The sequence below is a fragment of the Aspergillus fischeri genome, genomic scaffold (genome assembly GCF_000149645.3).
Source record: "Aspergillus fischeri NRRL 181 1099437636245 genomic scaffold, whole genome shotgun sequence".
Taxonomy (NCBI): domain Eukaryota; kingdom Fungi; phylum Ascomycota; class Eurotiomycetes; order Eurotiales; family Aspergillaceae; genus Aspergillus; species Aspergillus fischeri.
In genome coordinates this window covers 114132-132942 of record NW_001509773.1, presented here as the reverse complement: position 1 = coordinate 132942, position 18811 = coordinate 114132, and the positions used below count along the sequence as shown (strand labels likewise).

Here is an 18811-nt window from a genome sequence, read left to right as displayed (position 1 = left end):
CCACAAGCCTGATAATGGCAAGCTTAGCAAAGGCCTCCTGCACCCCCATGGGGCGTATATATTAACAACGCGCAGACAGTGAGATTCCTTCCCCCCCTCCACTAATTCCTGCATGTCAGCTCGTGTAGATATTAATGTCTTACGACAACTCTGATAGCACCCCCTGGGAAATACGTAAACAAGTGCTGGTCCAGGAACACCCCAACCCGGCTGCCGCGCAGTACATGGTGGCCACGCGGTGGAAGTGTATGGCGTCCCCCTTGTTAGAGCTAGCGCTTTGGCTTCGCAAGCAAGATGTAACCTAGACACAATTAAGCGTTGGCGATGTTGATGACGATGCGGGGTCGCAACACGTAGTTTCCGGGAAAAACTCAGCAGGATCAGTGATATCGCTTAGGGCTTTCATTTATGGGGCGTCATTTGCCCTAGGTTGATTGGCCAGATCCCTGTATGTTACGTAGCTGATGCGTTTGTGTGGATGTCAATCAGTCTAGGGACATTGGGCCCCCAAAACGAACGGGGCTTGGCTGACCAATGCTTTTACGTTGTGGTAAGAGATTGCATGGGTGTTGTTATGTGTCAAGGATTACACGAGTTGGTGAATTGCACCTCTCACTGACCCTATAAAATCTGAGCTTCCAACTGACGGCTGGCATTGGCAGGCTCGTATCTAACAGGATCAACCCCTCGCTGATGCCTAGATGTTGTCAGATTTTAGTGTCTCATCCGCCTGCTGAATAATTAAATCAATTGAAGTATACTCTAGCTGAATCTGATTGGTTTCACCATTAGTTAGAGACTTAAAGTCCCAAGGTCTAAATGTGTTCTACCTGGTTACTTCATATCTTAGTTTTGGTAGCTATTACTCCGTAGTTGGACTCCTAGGCAACCAACTGAATGATCGTCCACTCGTGTCAAAAGTCAAAACTCAAGATTAGCGCCGTAACTCTAACATTTAAAGTCCTACGGGGAAACCCGTATCGGTCCCACCACCAACAACCGTCGAGCTCTGGGACAGGCCTATCCTCTCGCCTACAGACTCTGCAGCGGTGTCAATGCGTATCAGATTGCGGGCCCGTCGATCCCTTAAGCCGATTGGACAGAACATTAATACAGGGGATACTAAACAAGCCACTATTATTATAGTGACCAATCGACCTATGGGGATTAGCTGACCTGCAATCTGATACGAGGTGAGGGGATACGCCTTGAGACATGGTGCTTTAAAAGGACAAAGTTGAATGATAATGAATTGTTTGTTTCTCTTGCCACCATTCTGAATACGGGAAATGAATGATTTCTTCATTCAGTACCTTGACGTACTTTTATAGTAATATATTTATCGCCCCTGGGTGGCTGGCATCCATGCCTGGGTCCCGGGAGGGCGCTTCAGAAGGGCTATTCTCCTACCCACCTCTCCCACAATCTATCTACCTGGGTAATCCGGCCCGGCGCTCACCTCAGCTATTTGTTACACCTCTGGCTGGCAAGATAAGATCTTGTTGAAAAGGTCGTACGAATCTCAGCTCCGAAATCGCTAGTATTCCGCACACAGATGATAAATCAACGAAAATTTGGTTCTTTCTGATCAGTATCTGACGGACGTACATTTATGCTACCGGAATCGTATCTCAGGGGCCAGTTTGGGGGTATCAACCTTATTGCTCCGGATATCGCGGTAGTGAGAAGTGATATAACTAATAGGCAGGAAAGGTAAATTCCAAATATGGTGGGTAAGAAACCCAATGAAGGCCTGATTCTTCTAACGAGTGACTATCACGAGCGGTCTAAATACCCTAGGCTGTGGCGTGTATGATGTTTTTCACCCCTTGGTATTCGTGATCTGAAACGTCATATAGTAGATCAGTAAGCGGGTTGATATCACAGAGGAGTAGACCACCGGCTGGTCGATTTGCCATATAGGGAAGATATAATGAGGAGGAGGGCCATGCCGAATCTTCCCAAATGGGTAAGCCGTAATTTATAGATCGAACCTCCCAACTAATACGAGGAGAGTTATAGTTCTTAATAATGCCTGGACTGCCAATCTTGGATAAATAGAGAGGGGAAGGCTGGACCGCCCCCACTGTGGTTGTCCTCTTCTTATGTGCATCAATTCTCGCTGATTGGCATGTCTCCGTTGTCATAGTCCTCGCGACAAGAACGCCCAGAGATCAGCCCGCCACGATCAGAATCTTGTCCAAGACAAGATTTCGATCATTTCAACTTGACGTAGCGAGTCCTGAGACTGGAGTCATTCTCTGTACGCACTCCTGTTGGCCACGTCCATCCATTGGTTAACGACTTAGGATTATGCGAGACTACTGAATGCGCAAATCTGAAGACCTGCATCTTGACAACATCAGACGCGCCGAGATATGAGTTCTTCGACGTCGAAAATTCGTGGCAGCTGCCAAGCTTGCGCCTTGGCAAAAGTCCGATGTCCCAAGGAGAAACCAACCTGCTCCCGCTGCGAGAAACGTGGAATTACGTGTGAGTATTTTATTATGAAGCGCCCTGGACGCAAGAGGGAGAAAGAGAACGGTTATGAGGGCAGGAGCAGCAGCAGCGGACTATCCAGTTCCAGCCATGTCGAAAGTACAGCTCTTCCCGGCGATGTACAACATGCAGATCTGTCGTTGCTCCCTCCGGACCCGACACCGTCCCCCAGACTATCAGAAACTGCCGAGTCTTTCCATATGGATATGTTTGCGGGCCCTCTGACTCCCCTTGACTCATTTCTGTCACCTGGTTTATCCGGGATGAGGGACTGTCTCACGGAGCTTCTCGCAACGCCCATCAACTTTTCAGAACTAGGGTTAATAGACCCCAGCTTATCAAGTTTCGCTCCAGAGCAACATGAAATTGCGTGCTTGTTTGGGCCAGATGGTGCCAGTACCGATCCGGACTTGCTGTCAGGGCAGTCGCAGCTCGAATTCAATCACTCACCTAGACCCTCATCGTCGGGGGATCAGTCTCTCTCGGAGGTTGGGCCGAAGTGCAGTGACAAATCAAAGTGCCATTCTATCTGCGGCTGCATGGTGCGAGCATTAAACCTCATAAACACCCTCTTTTCCTCGCGAGGGTCCTCATCCACGTCTTCCTCCCCACCAGTCGTTCCACACGACAGCGCTTCAGGTTCCACACCCACCCGCCCCGATCCGTTGCTAGAAGTACTGCTGGCCGAGAATAGAGAGTCCATGGAAATAGTTCACACCATCCTCAAATGTGAATGTGGTGAGATGACCTATCTAATACCTATGTTGTCGATCGCCGTGGTGAAGGTCCTCGAGCGATACGCCCTCACCGCGCGCGAACTCGCCGGAGACCTAGCGTTGGAGGGCAAATGCAAAGACCCCGATCGACCATTCAGCAGCTCGGTCGATGACGACCACAGCACGGGCCGGACGACCGCGCAGCTAATCCTCAACGAGCTGCATCGTGTGCAGGGGGCGGTTAACCTAGTCGAGCGCCTACTCAAGGAGGACTTGCTGGAAGATTGTGTGAAACGCGGCCAAGCGTGCCCAGTTTCATCATCGCCTGTCGCTTTCTCGCCCACCACTGTCCACCAGATGAATACCGATTTGCGCAGGCGCTTGACTACCCTGTCTTCAGAGATTATTAATATCCTGCGGCAGAGTTAAGGGGTGGTGTATAGACCATGTGGCAATGAAATATATCACTAGATGAAGAGATGATGCGAAGTTAGATGTTGAAGAAGACTTGGTGGCACGGATAGAGCAGTACTCTCTCGTCGCTATACACTCATGATGCGAACCTTATGACATTCCCAATCAATGGCTATATGTCTCTGTTATACACCTCTCAATGATTTGGTACCCCTCTGTTTCAATCGACCTTCATGCCCTGGCTCTTTTTCTCAGCACGAAGAGCTTGTTTGTCCTCTCCATACTGTTCATAGAACCGTCAAGTTTCTTCTCCCATTTTAGACCACTCTCGTCGTTTGGAGTCGATTCTCCTGCCCGTTTGATTTCTGGATGAAGGCTTGACGCCTCTATTTCTTAGAAAGCACATACTCATGAATCATTTGGACCAAGTTGTTTACAAATATCACGCAATAACATATCCTATCATAGTGCGACTCAATCTAGCTATAGTACTCATCCAACCACACACGCAAGTCATGAACAGTCGGGTACTCCAAAAATAGACTCCCACTCACAGTAATGCCCAACTGCTGACGCAGCTTCTCTGCAATAACCAAACTCATCAGACTATCAACCCCGAGACTCGCAAAGCTGACATCATCCTGCAATTCTGAGAGCTCAATGGCTGCCTCGGCTGCCACAAGCTCCAATGCCTTTGCTGCGGTGCTGTCTGAGGCGGCGACGGGGGGTGCAGCCGCGTCTTGTTTATTTCCTTGCACAGGGACTGGCTCCGGAGCTGGAGCTGGAGCTGGTGTCGGCACCGACTCTGCCACATTCGCTGGCTTTGGAAGCGGTGCCGCGGCAGACACCAACTTTGTGCTCTGGGCGCTGCTCCTGGCACCATTTGCACAAGGCATGGATCCAGATGCTGGGTTTTTGATATCTGCCGGTGTGAAAAACCGGTTGAGCAATACTCGAGGATAGCGGCGGAACTTCATCGCTTGCATGACCCCTATGATCTCGTCGCCCTCTAACACATAGACATCCCCAAGATAAACTGTCGGATCCTCGGCAGTAGGGATCATCTTTACATAGGAGCGGTATCTCCCACCGGCGACAAGTGGACACGCCATGCGCAGTGATCCCCATCCGGGGGTGACACAGAAATTATTCTTGGTGTCGATGGCGTCTGACACGTTCATGACGAAGCCAGCGAGGTGGCAGACGGAATCGACGAAGAATGGCGGCACTGTCCAGACGCCGCCTTCGTCGTCTGGCTTGGTTTTAACGTCGGCGAAGGCCTCCAGCCCGTGCAGCACCACCGACTGCATGCCACGATACCGGTCAGCGTAGTCAACCAACCGGTCAGCGAACAGCAGGTAAGCCATGCTGTTCGATAGACGGTTGGCAATGCCATCGTCCGCCAATTGGGAGAGCGCCTCGATGCGCCCTTGGACGAGGTGGAGGGCTGGAACCCAAGAAGAAAGGTAGTCGCCCGCAGTGCCGTACCGTATCTGGGCCGTCACAATGGGCTCCTGATCGGCGAGTGAGACGCCATCATTGGTGACATTATGCCACTCCAGATAGGCCACGCCCGAGTCGATGTCGGCCGTCGAGATGGTGACCTGGATGAGCTGAGGGACGCTGCGGTTCCTTTGTGCCACCAGGCCCTCGCGCACAACCAGATGGGAGATTTCCATGTCAACAACACCCTTCTTGTTATTGGGTCTCAGGGAATCCAAAAGATACTTTCCAAGGGTCCATGCGATGTCGGCGTGAATGGACTAAAAACCAGATCAATATCTGCGCCTTGCTTCCTGGGAGGCGTTCTACTCACCGAAGTCACCACACCAGCTCCATTCATCTGATGGCCCCATGCAGCGGCCAGGAAATCCGCCTGCATCATATCCGACTGCACGATGACTTTTCCAGCCGTGCTGGAAAATGACTCTTCAATAACCCGATGAACCAATGATGTCCGTAAGCTGGAAACAGGCGCCGCAGCCAAAGGGCTCCCAGCCGCAGCCGACCTTTTCTTGGAGTCATAGAAATTATTGCCTTTCGTGAGCGCCCAGTCACCGTTGTACTGATGCCAGTACGTTTTGTTGTTCCATGCATAAGTGGGTATGTCCAACAGGCGCAGACCATGCTCGAAGGGACGATGGAATTCATTCCAGTCCACTTCCACCCCTGCAGCGTGCACCGCAGCCAGGCTCTGTGATAGTGTCTGCCAGTTATTCTCTCCGCGGCGAAATGACGGCACTGCTACATTGACAGTGGACATGATTGACCGTACAAACCCTAAGCATACAGGGTGCGGGCCGATCTCAATCCAGACCATAGTCTCATCCACCGTGGACATAGCAAGTGCTTTCTCCAAAGCAGCCGCAAAATTGACCGTCTCCCGTGTTGCCCGGCAAATATACTTGGCGTTGACTGTCTTCTCATCGAATATAACCTTACCAAGTAGGGGCGAAATGATTGGTAGTCTCGGAGGTTGGAACAAGACTCCGGTTTGTGCGGTTTCCTCCAATTCGTGCAGAATTGGATCTGTCTGCGCAGAATGGAACGCAAATGCCACATCTAAATGATAGCATTTGATACCCGACTGCTCTAACTCCTCAGCCAAAGCTTCCATTTCACTCACCGTCCCACTCAGCACGGTGTCCTTTGGTCCATTCAGACAGGCGACCTCAAATGGCTTTCCATTCGCTTTTGATTGCACCTCGTCGAGCGCGGCACGGACAGCCAACATTTTGTGGCTCCCTATCTGACATTTTCTCTCGAGCATCCGGGCCCGCTGGCCGACGAGGTAAATCGTATCCGCTGCAGACAGCACGCCTGCAACATGCAGGGCCGCATATTCGCCTAAGCTATGCCCGACAACAACCTCAGGTCGCACCCCAAGAGACTCCCAGTATGCTACCAGCGCCAGCTCAATGCAAACAAGTGCCAGTTGGGTGACAGTAGGCGGGTGAGTGTAATCCTGCGGATGGCTCCCATCAACCGCAGGGATGATAGACGGAAATCCCTGAGACTGACAGAGTGAGTCGAGATACAACATTTGGGACCGAAAACAAGGCGAATCACGGAAGAGCTCCAGGTTCATAGACCGATGGGCGGCCCCTTGGCCAGTGAAGACAAAAACAACAGGCGGGGCCCCAGTTGAGGGAATAGGTTTGTGAGTATCGGCTGACTGGAGATGCGAGTTCAACTGGCGTACCAAGTGAGGAACAGCCGACGTGGACACTGCTATTCTGTGGTTGTGGTGATGGCGCCGAGCGGTTGTTGTATATCCCAGATGGGAAAGTGAGACATCTGGGTTCGACTCGAGGTAATGGATCAGACGCTGCAGATTGCCCTTTAACGAAACCTTGCTCTTGGCTGACACGGCAACAACATGCATCGGACGAGTGTCTTTGTCGCTATCCTCAATCGGCCGCACTGGTCCTTCTTCAAGAACAATACTGGTGTTCCCCCCCGCTGCACTGAAGTTATTCACAACAGCCACGTATTTTTTGTCGCTCGAGCTTCGGATCCAAGGGGTTGACTGGTAAGCGATATGAAGATTTCTTTTATCAAGGTCCTTGGGAAAACCCGGGTTGATGGCGTTCTTGATGCCCACGTGCGGCGGGATGGTCTTCTTTTCCAACATCAGCAGCACCTTGAGTAGTGCTGTTGTGCCAGCCACGGCCTCACCGTGACCAACATTGGCCTTGACAGCCCCGATGTATAGTGGCTGCTTGGTGGCTCGACGTTTTGTGCTTGATAAGGGAGCAAATACGTCGACGACTGACTGGATCTCCTGTGCATCCCCTGCCTGCGTACCCGTCCCATGCATTTCTACATAGGAAACATCAAGCGGATCAATAGCCGCTTTTGATAGGATCTCTCTGGTCAAGTCTGCCTGGTGTCCAGCGTGGGGGTGGGTAATAGAAACAGCGTTGGCGGAGTGGTTGGTTCCAGCAGCGAGGATGACACCCAGAATGTTATCATTATCGGCCTCGGCGTCCTCCAGGCGTTTCATGACAACAGTGGCAACACCATCTGCTCGACAGTATCCATCGGCTTCGCAGTCCCACGTCTTGCATGCGTTTGGCGTTTTCGAAAGAAAGTGGCCCTTGCTTAACCCAGCAAATGCATCCGAATTGGTGAGCACGTTCATTCCACCTGCCACTGCCATATCGGTATCACCATTCCAGAGAGAATTACACGCAACCTATATGATTCACTATTAGTGTCCGCTCACCTGCGCACTTTTGGGGCACGTGGAGCTTACATGAATGGTGGCCAAGCCAGAAGAACAAGCCGTATCAATACTGTAGCTTGGGCCGGAAAACTTGAAGAAGTAGTTGATTCGACCAGGGCCAAACGCCCGGCAGCCCCCAGTGATAAAATAAGTCCCGATTTCCTGAGCGGTATTGACTTCGCGGTAGTCATCACTAGCCTGTCCATAGAAGGTCCCGATTCGATGCAAGTTAGTGGAGGCCGTCCGGTTAGCCACATAACCAGCACGCTCCAGGGCTTCGTATGCAGTGACAATTGCTAGTCGCTGCATGGGGTCCGTTTGCACTGCCTCCCTCGGAGACATGTTAAAGAATGGTGCATCGAATAGCCCTGGTTCATCGATGAAGCAGCCGTAAGGTGTCAGGCTCGTATTCAGGCGTTCTCCAGAAGGATCACAGTGGGTTTCGACATCGAACCGGTCAGCAGGGACTTTCTTATGCACATCAAGGCCTTGGTTTAGGATTTCCCAAAACTTCTCAGTATCGTCGGCCCCTCCAGGTAACCGACAAGACATTCCTACAATGGCGATCTTTGCCTGCTGGGCACCCCTCGGCCCTCGCGGCTCTGCCTGAGGCTTGGTGACCCATGGCACGAGATCCTGCGTCCGTCCTTTGAAGGGAAGAGACTCGGAGTTCAGGGCTTCCACCAAGTCGCGGACCGGCAAAGATGTTCGAAACATAAACACCAAGGTCTCAGACACTGCCGTGCATTTAGCCTGTTGTATGACCCCTTCAATGACATTGTCCCACTCGATTCGCTGAGTGAGAAGCTCTTCGACGATATTGCGGAATAGGCCGCTCACGGTTTTCGCGGGAAAGGGCTTTCCATTGCTGGTCGCGAATATGGGCACACGTGGTGCAAGCCGGGAATCTAGTGAGACAAGAGCGCTGGAGTCGGTATTTACGATGCGGTCAACATGCTCCTTGGTGTATACATGGTTGGCATGGCATAGCCCCCCGTAGACCGGTAGAGGAACAAATCGGCGGTCTCGGAAGTAATCCGAAACGAGGAAGAGATCTTTGAGGCGAGTTGGTGGGCCGCTGATAGTTACGGAGGTCCTGCTGAGGGCGCTGATGAAGACCTTGCTCGATTCAGGAGTTTTCTGGAGTATAAAGTCATTTATTTGGCAACGCCGAGTGGGCCGCGCAAGAGGTTCGAATTACGCACCTTGGCATCGTGGAAGGCGTCAAGCTCGGACTGAACGTCGACTGCAATAGCATCCGGAACAACATAGGCCCAGCTATCCCCAGGGCCGCCGTCAGAGGTTGGAGCCTGCAGGTTCCGAGAAACCTCATGGACCAAGATGCCTAGTCTGAAGGCGATCCGGACAACCTCCGCTCCAGTGACTGGCATGTCAGCCAATGTGGGGGAGACCGACACGGCAACGGTGGACAGGAGACCAGTGCCCAAGCCGGCGAGGCAGGCATCGGCATTGTGCCAGTGAAACGTGTCTTCGGTGCTATCTTCATAGTATCTGAAGTGACGAGCAGTTAGCTTGAACGAAATACCCTTTGATCCAGTCCACTCACCCAATGAATGTGGCCAGTTGAACCGCACATAGTAGCATGCCGTCGATACATCCACCCAGAGGACCATGACGGAGATCCGCATGACTGACCAGACTGAAGATTGTCTCGAAGGGTGGGATGAGAGCCCTCAACGTAGCTGGCAATAAGCGGACTTCTTGCCGCACGGCTGCGGTGGCTTCATTGATGAATGTCGCCAGCAAGGTATGTTGTCGGTCCTTGCTCCAATTGTACAGCCGACGAGACAGATCATGCAGGTCATCGTGAGGGAATTCGTTGCCAAAATATCCTACCTTCATCTTGGCTGGGTCCACCAGGGACTCGGTGGTCGATGGCGTTGCCGTGACCAACGACGGTTCTGTGTTGGGGGTTTCCGTCCAATCCATATCGATAGTCATGAGTTGCTGTTGTCTTAAGTCGGGTAATGGGGGGTCGACGAAGGATGTATAAATTGACGATGGCAAGTGAACCAGTTCCATCAGCATTTGTATACACTTCAGCATCGGATCGATGCAAGCAGGCTGACCCGATGCGAGAGGCCCAACCTTTGCCCCGATGCCGGATCGGCGCGAGTGCAGGATTTCATAATTAGCCCGCTATCTCTCGGTTTATATCTCCTCGCCGGTGGTTTAGATGCGCTGGACACCCCCTTTCGCCTGTCGAACGACATACCCTTGATCCAAGCAGTGACCGTCCACCGTTACACTAGTGTCAATTCAACATGGCCCCCGGTGTAGGAGGCTACCGTCAAATCAACAAAGCCTTGAATATTTGTGCCTTCGAGGAGTATCTGGAAAGCCAGCAGACGCATTTGTGCGATCTTCCAGACGTGGAGCAGATCAGCCCGCGTGTAATTCGAGTGCTAGGACAGAATCCAGGAAAGGTTATTTTATTCTATGTATTCAAGATCTCTGCCATATGCTGACCAGCCCTGCGTCGCTCAGTTTACCCTCCAAGGGACGAATACGTATATCGTCGGCACGGGGACGAAGCGCCTGATCATCGACACTGGCCAGGGTATTCCCGAATGGGCGGACCTGATCAGGGAGACTCTGTCCCACGGTGACTTCTCGTTGTCTGACGTGCTCCTCACCCACTGGCACGGGGACCACACTGGTGGAATTCCCGACCTCCTCCGCATGTACCCTGATCTTACGCCACGCATTTTCAAGAACACGCCAGACAGGACTCAGCAACCTATCGTCGACGGCCAGATCTTCAAGGTAGAAGGTGCCACTGTGCGAGCAGTCCACTCTCCGGGCCACTCGCATGACCACATGTGCTTTGTTTTGGAAGAAGAGCAGGCCATGTTTACGGGTGACAATGTGCTGGGCTCGGGAACAGCAGCTATTGAGCATCTCAGCACGTGGATGGTGACACTGAAGCAAATGCAGAGCCATGGCTGCAAACTGGGTTATCCAGCCCACGGAGCGGTAATCACCGACCTTCAGTCCAAAATTGGCAGTGAACTGGCCGGCAAGCTACGCCGGGAGCGCCAGGCGCTGCACGCGCTCCGACAAGCAAGTAGGACTGTAAGCGGTGGACCCGGGAAAGGCAGGCTTACAGTCAAAGAGCTTGTGGCGGCTGTGCATGGGGACCGAATCGATGACGGTATCAGGGTGCTGGCTCTGGAGCCATTCATGGATGAGGTGCTGCGCAAGCTGGCCGAGGATGGTGCGGTGGGATTCGATATGCGAGGGGGTGTTAAAAAATGGTTCGCTGTGTGATACATGATGTCCAATTTGCTATGTTCTGCTTAGATGTGCTTAGATCTTTCTGTTACGTCGAAATTCTATGCCATTTCTTTCGCAATGACCATTCGATAATGTATCTCACAGCCATACCTGACATTCAGGCTCGCAAGTGGTTAGTTGACCTTATCATTCTACAAGGTACGTCAATACATACAAACTGCACAATCAATTTACTAGATTGAAAGCTCGGTTTCATACATTTTGCCTTCTTCGCGAGGCTTGGGTAAGCACCGGACATGGTTACTCTCCAAGGCTTAGCCAACATCGGTGCAATTCTCGCTTTCTGCCGTCCATCCTTTATGCCGAGTGCAATAAAGGACTGCTCCTAAATTGCGCCATCAAGTCCGGAGCTCGCGAACCAAGGCCCTGAATCCCAGAAATACCCCGAACAGCGGATACAGCGACCGCATAACGTGCAACCAGGCCCATTTCACCACGAGAACCCGGACCACAGCTAATTCTGAGCTTTCTTCCGACCTATGCAATCCAAACAAGGCATTGTTCGTCGGCACCATGACCCACCAGGTAAAAGGCACCATGGCTAAGGTCGACACAGCCGCCAGTGCATATGGGGACCATAGAGGCGAAATCGCGGCCCTCTTGCTCAATGCCACATACCCATAGATACCGCACGTGGCGACACACAGCGCGGGCATAGAGATACTCCCGTAGTGGTAGAGTCGCGCCCACTGCCGTAGCAGTTGAGGTCCATCGTCGATCGTCTCGAGGAACACGGGGATCACCAAGGCTGAGAGGCTCATCATCGATCCTGCACCAATGTTTAGCATTAGCCCGAACGATTCGGCTAGAGGGCCTGTCCGCTGCACTGACCTGAGAGGAACGATCCAGAGACCACGGCCGTGGCTAAGACGTATGTTTCTTTCGTCATGGCGGTCGGTGTGTGCAGCACGATTCCGCCGGATTGAGTTATTCGATGGGGTATATAGTATAGATCCTTTCGGCATAATTCTCCTCGCAGTCTAGATAAAGCCTTGACTCCATTCTTGCAGTCGGGTGAAAGAAAATGCCTCATTTTCTCTTGTCTCATATCCACCCCCCTGCCCAAGTGGACTTCGACTTCGACTTTGAGTAATCGTCTGCCCAACATGGCTTCTTCCACCCACCCGGAACTGCCCGAGCTCTCTGGTTCTTACGAGAACAAGTACCTGTGCCTCACTATCTGTGGTTATCGCAAAGCAGGCATGACCGAGGAAGACTACCGCAACCATATGGTCCACATCTCTGCGCCGATGACAAAGCATCTCATGGTCAAGTATGGCATTAGGCGATGGACACAGGTGAGCATATGCCCATGTCTGAATCATCTACTCTTCGGACTGACCCAGACGCGGACGTAGATTCACAACCAAGCTGCTACGCGCGCATTGATGGCTGAGCTTTTCGATCCGCAGATGGCAAATGTCGCCGACTTCGACTGCTTCAGTCAGGTGGTGTTTCAGGATGTAGAGGATTATAAGCGGATGAAACAGGATCCCTGGTATCAGGAGCATTTGGTTGGTGATCATGAGAACTTTGCGGATACGAAGCGGACACTGTGAGTTTGAGCATCTCGGGGAGTGGCATTGTTACTGATCGCTATAGGGTTACTATCGGGTGGATTGAGGACTTTGTGCGAGACGGAGAAGCTGTTGATGGATTCAAGTCGTAGATACCTAGTTTGGATGCAAGTGTCGTGTTCATTAGGACTGCAGACTAAATGTACGCGAATATGGAGTAGTAGGGTTACTCTTCATTATCTCGGCTTAGGCTTAGAGTGTCAACTGAAGTAACCTTTGATTGCACAAAAGATGTTCCCATTGGCTCATATCAATCAAAGGAAATACTACTGTCCAACATATCTACGAAGATGTCACAAAGTCGGGAACCGCCTCCCACATTGCATCGAAGCCAACGCCCCAAACCCACTTCTTCTGAGCCTCAGTTTGCGAAGCGGTGGAATCATAACAGATCTGGGCAATTCGGAGCCAGGAATTTCCCTTGACCGGCAAGATGTCGGCGTGCTCCTGCTCGAATGGTAAGGCGACCTCCTCGGCATTCTTGAGGGCCCGCACAAACTTGGCAACATGTCCGTCGTCGTGGTATCGATTCAAGGCGTGATACAGTTGTCGCCAATCCATTCCCCGGCTCAGCGTCGGTTCGTAGTTGAGGAAGTTCTCATCGCGCAGCTCCGGTGCCGCACAAGCTGCGTACCACACCAGATCGAGCCGTGCCTTCCATTCGACCAGGCGCGCCTTGTCCGCGATTGAAATCCAGTCGGCGCGGCCGAGCACCGTGAAAAAAATGGAGCTGGTCACGCAGTGCATCAAGAAGAAGTCGATCTTGCGCTCCTTACCCGGCTTATGCGACCCACCACACGCCCAGGCCGCGCAGCTCATCAACTCCACCGTGGCACGCTGCACATCGTGTTCGTTGGGGCTCACTTGGAACTGAGCAGCCACGTGGACGATCTCTTCAAAGGCCCGGCCGAGAACGCCGTCACGAACTTTCCAGGGTCCGTCAGACAGTCGGGCTGCGGTGCGGATGGTGTCATTGGCCCGCACCTGGCGATAGAGCTGGACGAGAGGCTTGGTGGCCACCGACCCGGTCTGGGCCAGGGCCTCTGCTGCCTGGAAAAAGACGTCAATTTTCATGGGGTCGTGGCTCGCAGCCTGGGCGAGACCCTCGGCCACGAGTCCAGGCAGATTGAACTCGATCCCGAAGCCAAGATGGATGATCGGGTGGTACAGGCCCTCGAACAGCTGAGCTAGCATGAAGTCCGCGAGGGGTGTGCGACTAAAGCAGTGTCTGCTTACAACGGCCTCCTTCGAGCTCCCCTGCTGCTTCAGTTCCTGCTCGAAGAACGCCAGGAAATTAGAGTACTGATCCAGCCGCTGCATGTGTCGTCGGAATACGGCTGGGTCGCGCATGTTTTCGACGGTTTGAGCCTCCATAGGCGGTAGGGGGCGCTGAATGGGTTCCCCATCTTCATACGCCCTCTGCAAGTCGGCTGGGGTCCCGCCCATTGCCAGGGTGCTCAGGATGGCGTGCGGGATGTGGTTGTGACCAGCAACATCGCGAAAGTACATGTGCCACTTTTTGTGGTTCTGTTGCAGCAGAGTGCTCGCTGCATCGGTCGCCCCTGGGGAGTAGGGTTCGACCTGCCCGAGGACTTTCTCGGGGGAGAGATGGAAGCCTGCTATGGCAGGGGCTTCAATGGTTGTAGTAGTCATTGTTGACGGTTATGACGGTTAGGGGAAACAACATCGCCAAAATCAAGTGCGCCCACCATGATATTTAGAATGGCCTACCACTGGCTAACCTCCATCCCTTACGCGCGATTGACCCTGACAAATACCCCGACATGACAAGGGCCGAAGTCAGGCCATGCGTGAACTGTCCGAAGAGTAGATGCCGTCGGGCTTTCTTTGCCCGCGCGGTTATTACGCCGGATTGACATCTATCATACATACATACATACATACATAGGTAGTCAGGGCGTTGACCGAACCGTAGTGAAAGATTTAGCAAATACAGCTGTGTGTGCAGACTGGAGATTGATACTCTTGCTTCACTCCACAAGATGGAAGTCAATGACAAGTTCTTTGCCCGGGACGATGTCTTCTGGGAAAACTACCTGAAGGGCCGACCACGAGTGCCCGACTCCTTTTTTGACCGCATTTTCGACTACCACAAGGCCAAGGGGGGGCAGTTTGGCACCGTCCACGACGTTGGTGCAGGCAACGGTCCCTACGCCCTGCGACTGCGCTCCCGTTTCGACCATGTTATCGTATCCGATATCGTGGCGAACAATATTGAATTAGCCCGCCGTCGACTACAAGGGGAGGAGGGCTTCAGCTTCCGCACGTCCCGGCTGCAAGACGCCGACGATATCGCGGCCGGCAGCATCGACATGGTCTTCGCAACCAACGTGATGCATTTCGCAGACCCCCAAGACATCGCCATGGCCGCTATCGCACATCAGTTGCGACCGGGGGGCACTTTTGCAACGGCCGGCTTTGGTCCTGCGCGATTTCACGATGCCCGGCTGCAGAGCTTGTGGGATCGCATTAGCCGCGAGGGAGGACGGCAGCTCCTTAACAAGGCCAATGATCCTATGGAGACTGCGCGGGTTATGCTACGAACGCAGGGAACGTATAATGTTGCCCCGCTCCCGCGTGGGACTTTCACTCCGGGCGCGCTGCGAATTCATCTAAATATGACGGATGGGGGCATCCAGAGCATGCTGCCTCTAGACGATGTCTATCAAACCACATCTGTCGAACCGAATTACACGGGACCGGACGATGTCGAGATCTACGAGCACGATGAGGGCTGGAGCTTTGAGACGGACCTGGCGGGGGTGAAGGAGCATTTCGAGTCTTTTCCATTTGTGTCGCAGTTTCCCGATGTCTTCACGAGCCTGTACCAGGAACTAGACGAGATTCTCGCGGATGGGAAACCTGTACGGGGCTATTTTCCGGTCAAGGTCATCTTAGCGACACGATCTTAGCTAGGGCTGCGGCAAGGTTATATATATATATATATAGTGCGTAATCCGCCTGGATCTCTCAAGCCACGCCTCTAACTAAGAGCATCCTTGGAATCCACGGTAAATCGCGTCATTCTAGGTACATATATTGAATGCCATATCTCCTATACATAGTTACACACGACTATGTCAACGTTAATTGCATGAATATTAATATAAACCGCTCACCTAAAGCTCACCTAAGGTAGAGGAAAATGTTACATGCAATACTTGGATAGTAGTAGGCCTTCGAACTGCCCCATAATGAAAAAAATCAACTTCGGTCAGCTCGGTGCCTGTCCGCTGCAAGGATTCTGCAGAAGAACACGTCAGCCATAGGGGTGACCGGGTCGTATTAGCTGGGATGTGAAGTAGCCATTGATACAATGATAAACATCTCGCTAGGACGCACGGACAACATGATTAATAATGGTTACATCGTGGCATGCTAATCTATTCGGGGGCTAGAAAGATCCGCATGACCTATCTCGGCCACTGGAAACACGCTGAATTCGGATATTAGACATCCCCGAACATGGGCAAGGGTGCATGTACGGGGACACGTATAAGAGAAGGAGATGGAGGCACGCGCAGAATAGGCAGAAAGTAACATGCCAGAGGCGTGTTGGTCAACAATTGCTCCAACAGCCTCAGCCGAAAAGACTGGCCCACTGTTAGTGTATTGGACGCCACGTCTACTTGGCTTATCCCTCCACAGCCGTCATCTTATCACAGGATGGACGATCTGGCCCAGCTCCAAAGCTGCAGCAACGAGCTCGCCACTGCCATTACGAGCCTGGCGAGCTACGCTGGAAGTGGAAACGCCCAGCAAGCCTTCAATAATCAGTCACCTTTTGAGCCAGAAGAAGTTCAGAGAGCAAAGGGAAACATCTTAGCGGTTGCCACCAAGCTTAGGACGTTGATATGCGGGCCGACAGACTTTCTGCAGCATCTCGCGAGCCAGGTTGTGCATCCATCACGCCTAAGCCGTTGAACGACTCAGCTAACGCGACTCCAGAGCGAAATCCTCGCGTGTCTGCGGTGGCTCGGTGAGTTCCAAATCCTGGCCTGCATCCCGTTGATGGGGAGTGCGCCGATCAAAGATATCGCCGACTTGACCAACGTCCCAGAGTCTCGCCTGCGCCGCATCATCCGGTTGACTGCGACGGCTGGCTTTCTTCGCGAGCCAGAGCGTGACCATGTGGCCCATACACCTTTATCGGCATCCTTCTTCTCGAACCCGTCTCTTCTGGATGCCGCCATGTTTCTCTCTGAGTCCGCAGCTCCAACTGCATTGCAGATGCCCCAAACCGCCCAAGTGAAAGAGAAATCGAGCTCGCCTCCATCCAATGGTACTCCATGCGACCTGGTCTTGCCCAGGGGCATGGAATTCCATACCGCCTGCAAACGGCGGCCAAAGCTGAATCGTCAATGGTTGGCATATCTTCACCACGCGGCGGGTTTACATACGGCCGACGATATAGCCGCCGTTCTCACGCAGCTGGACTGGCCCAAACTGACCAACGGGCGCGACGGAAGTATAATAGAGGTATTTCCATGTGTCCCTTTTCCCGGACGAACTACTGGTGTAAGTATGCCATGCCGTATCCCGGGTTGACCACTGTCACGCGCAGGTCGGCGTCTCTTCGTGGTCCACGTCGATAGCTCGACGCCTGGCGCACTTTTACCCAGCCCTCCATTTCACCGTCCAGATCAGCGACCCAGCCGCTGCCATCACCCAAGAGGAGTTCCACCCCCGGATTACGGCGACGAGTCGCATCCTCGGGACACGGCAGACGGCAGCGGGCGCCGCTGTCTACATCCTGCATCTCCCGTTCGCGTCGTCCTCCCCGAGTGCGGTGATGACGGAGCTTGCCGTGCACCTCGACGTTCTGCGGTCGCGTAGCGGCATCCTGCTGATCCTAACGCCTCGTCTTCTGCCCCAGCCTGGGAGCCTCCCTGACGCTGAAGTTGAGGCGACGGCCCGGTCTCGGGATCTGGCGCTCTGGCAGATGGCGGACGAGGGCGAGATGGAGATGCTCGAGTTGCTAGAAACGATTGACACGGTTCGGGACAGCCTTGGAAAATTGGTCGTAACCTCTAAACTACGCTCGCGGAACAATTTGGTTGTTGCTGTAACGGTCGAGTACCAGAGGGATTTACCTAGCTAGCTAATACGGGAGGACTGGCTATGGCTATGGAAGGACAAGAAGAAGAGGAAGAAGAAGAAGAAGACTGCAGGGAGCGAGGGCAAACAGGGTGCTGAGATCGTATCCATCCACCTGGAATGCTACTCATAATCGATCAGCCAACGATCTCCCGATGGAGCGCTATCAATATGCTATTTCGAATACTAGCGTACGGGCAACTAGACCTATTCAAAAATCTTCTCCAGATCATGCTCAGCCCAGCGAATCTCTGGCTCCAGGCCGGCAAACTTCCACACCCCATCAACCAAGCAAAACTGCACAGTAGCCTTTCCATGGCCATGGCCCGTATACAAGACCTCTGTCAACGCATCATCACTATACTTCTGATGCGCAACCCGCATCTGATGATGGCCGGTGATTCGGTCCTCATGGGTCTGCACCAACTTCCCAGCGCCGACAAAATGCTGCGTTTTGATGCGCGCGTTGCCCAAGAATTTCTCGCTAGATGCCATCGCCAGGAACTCGTCGGCAGGCATGGCCTCCCACAGCTTGCCAATTACGTTCCGGTAGTCAATCTATAGCAGTTAGAAGGGGCGCTACAATGCATATGGACAGGGATGGCGCACGCGGAGGGTTGGCGCGATGCATTTTGCCAGACGGCCCCAGTCTTTGGTATCGTAGCTCTCGGCCCATTCGAATAATGCGATCTGGCATCCTACGGCGTCTGAGATCTGTGAGCTTCCCTCCAATTTCATGTCTCGGATGAGGGGGTCAGGGTTGGGCGCACCTTCGTAGGCCGGCGTCTTCGGGGGAACAGCTTTGGTCATGTTGATAACTGTCTGATGAGTGAGTCGGATTTGCCTTCAAATTCCCAGGGGGAGTTGATTCTCGCTATAAATAACCATTTCTACCGACCACGCGCGATACTAGTAAATGTTCCGATATCCACTTTGCATTG

General features: G+C 52.9%; 9 protein-coding genes across 9 annotated transcripts, besides 2 other annotated features; 5 read left to right on the top strand and 4 right to left on the bottom strand.

The window, feature by feature from the left end:
- Positions 1-2507: 2507 nt before the first annotated feature.
- Positions 2508-3644, top strand: NFIA_101670 (uncharacterized protein; the record flags this gene model as incomplete). The annotated part of the gene is made up of 1 exon (XM_001266579.1): positions 2508-3644. One exon carries the CDS (start codon positions 2508-2510, stop codon positions 3642-3644), a length of 1137 nt encoding a protein of 378 aa, XP_001266580.1.
- A 464-nt stretch (positions 3645-4108) lies between these two features.
- On the bottom strand, positions 4109-9807 carry NFIA_101660 (putative polyketide synthase; the record flags this gene model as incomplete). The annotated part of the gene is made up of 5 exons (XM_001266578.1): positions 4109-5392; positions 5446-7827; positions 7888-8997; positions 9063-9369; positions 9425-9807. 5 exons carry the CDS (start codon positions 9805-9807, stop codon positions 4109-4111), a joined length of 5466 nt encoding a protein of 1821 aa, XP_001266579.1.
- Positions 9808-10142: 335 nt separating this feature from the next.
- Positions 10143-11148, top strand: NFIA_101650 (metallo-beta-lactamase superfamily protein; the record flags this gene model as incomplete). The annotated part of the gene is made up of 2 exons (XM_001266577.1): positions 10143-10304; positions 10351-11148. 2 exons carry the CDS (start codon positions 10143-10145, stop codon positions 11146-11148), a joined length of 960 nt encoding a protein of 319 aa, XP_001266578.1.
- A 365-nt stretch (positions 11149-11513) lies between these two features.
- NFIA_101640 (DUF1772 domain-containing protein) lies at positions 11514-12064 on the bottom strand (the record flags this gene model as incomplete). The annotated part of the gene is made up of 2 exons (XM_001266576.1): positions 11514-11944; positions 12007-12064. The coding sequence occupies 2 exons, from the start codon at positions 12062-12064 to the stop codon at positions 11514-11516; spliced, it is 489 nt and encodes a 162-aa protein (XP_001266577.1).
- A 217-nt stretch (positions 12065-12281) lies between these two features.
- On the top strand, positions 12282-12844 carry NFIA_101630 (EthD domain-containing protein; the record flags this gene model as incomplete). The annotated part of the gene is made up of 3 exons (XM_001266575.1): positions 12282-12473; positions 12534-12730; positions 12778-12844. The coding sequence occupies 3 exons, from the start codon at positions 12282-12284 to the stop codon at positions 12842-12844; spliced, it is 456 nt and encodes a 151-aa protein (XP_001266576.1).
- Positions 12845-13034: 190 nt separating this feature from the next.
- NFIA_101620 (questin oxidase family protein) lies at positions 13035-14405 on the bottom strand (the record flags this gene model as incomplete). The annotated part of the gene is made up of 1 exon (XM_001266574.1): positions 13035-14405. One exon carries the CDS (start codon positions 14403-14405, stop codon positions 13035-13037), a length of 1371 nt encoding a protein of 456 aa, XP_001266575.1.
- A 231-nt stretch (positions 14406-14636) lies between these two features.
- Positions 14637-14660: a microsatellite.
- A 95-nt stretch (positions 14661-14755) lies between these two features.
- On the top strand, positions 14756-15685 carry NFIA_101610 (class I SAM-dependent methyltransferase; the record flags this gene model as incomplete). The annotated part of the gene is made up of 1 exon (XM_001266573.1): positions 14756-15685. The coding sequence occupies one exon, from the start codon at positions 14756-14758 to the stop codon at positions 15683-15685; it is 930 nt and encodes a 309-aa protein (XP_001266574.1).
- A 754-nt stretch (positions 15686-16439) lies between these two features.
- On the top strand, positions 16440-17874 carry NFIA_101600 (uncharacterized protein; the record flags this gene model as incomplete). The annotated part of the gene is made up of 3 exons (XM_001266572.1): positions 16440-16670; positions 16722-17241; positions 17297-17874. The coding sequence occupies 3 exons, from the start codon at positions 16440-16442 to the stop codon at positions 17872-17874; spliced, it is 1329 nt and encodes a 442-aa protein (XP_001266573.1).
- Positions 17875-17903: 29 nt separating this feature from the next.
- Positions 17904-17938: a microsatellite.
- A 139-nt stretch (positions 17939-18077) lies between these two features.
- On the bottom strand, positions 18078-18680 carry NFIA_101590 (putative scytalone dehydratase; the record flags this gene model as incomplete). Its single annotated transcript, XM_001266571.1, has 2 exons — positions 18078-18428; positions 18480-18680. The coding sequence occupies 2 exons, from the start codon at positions 18678-18680 to the stop codon at positions 18078-18080; spliced, it is 552 nt and encodes a 183-aa protein (XP_001266572.1).
- Positions 18681-18811: the final 131 nt, after the last annotated feature.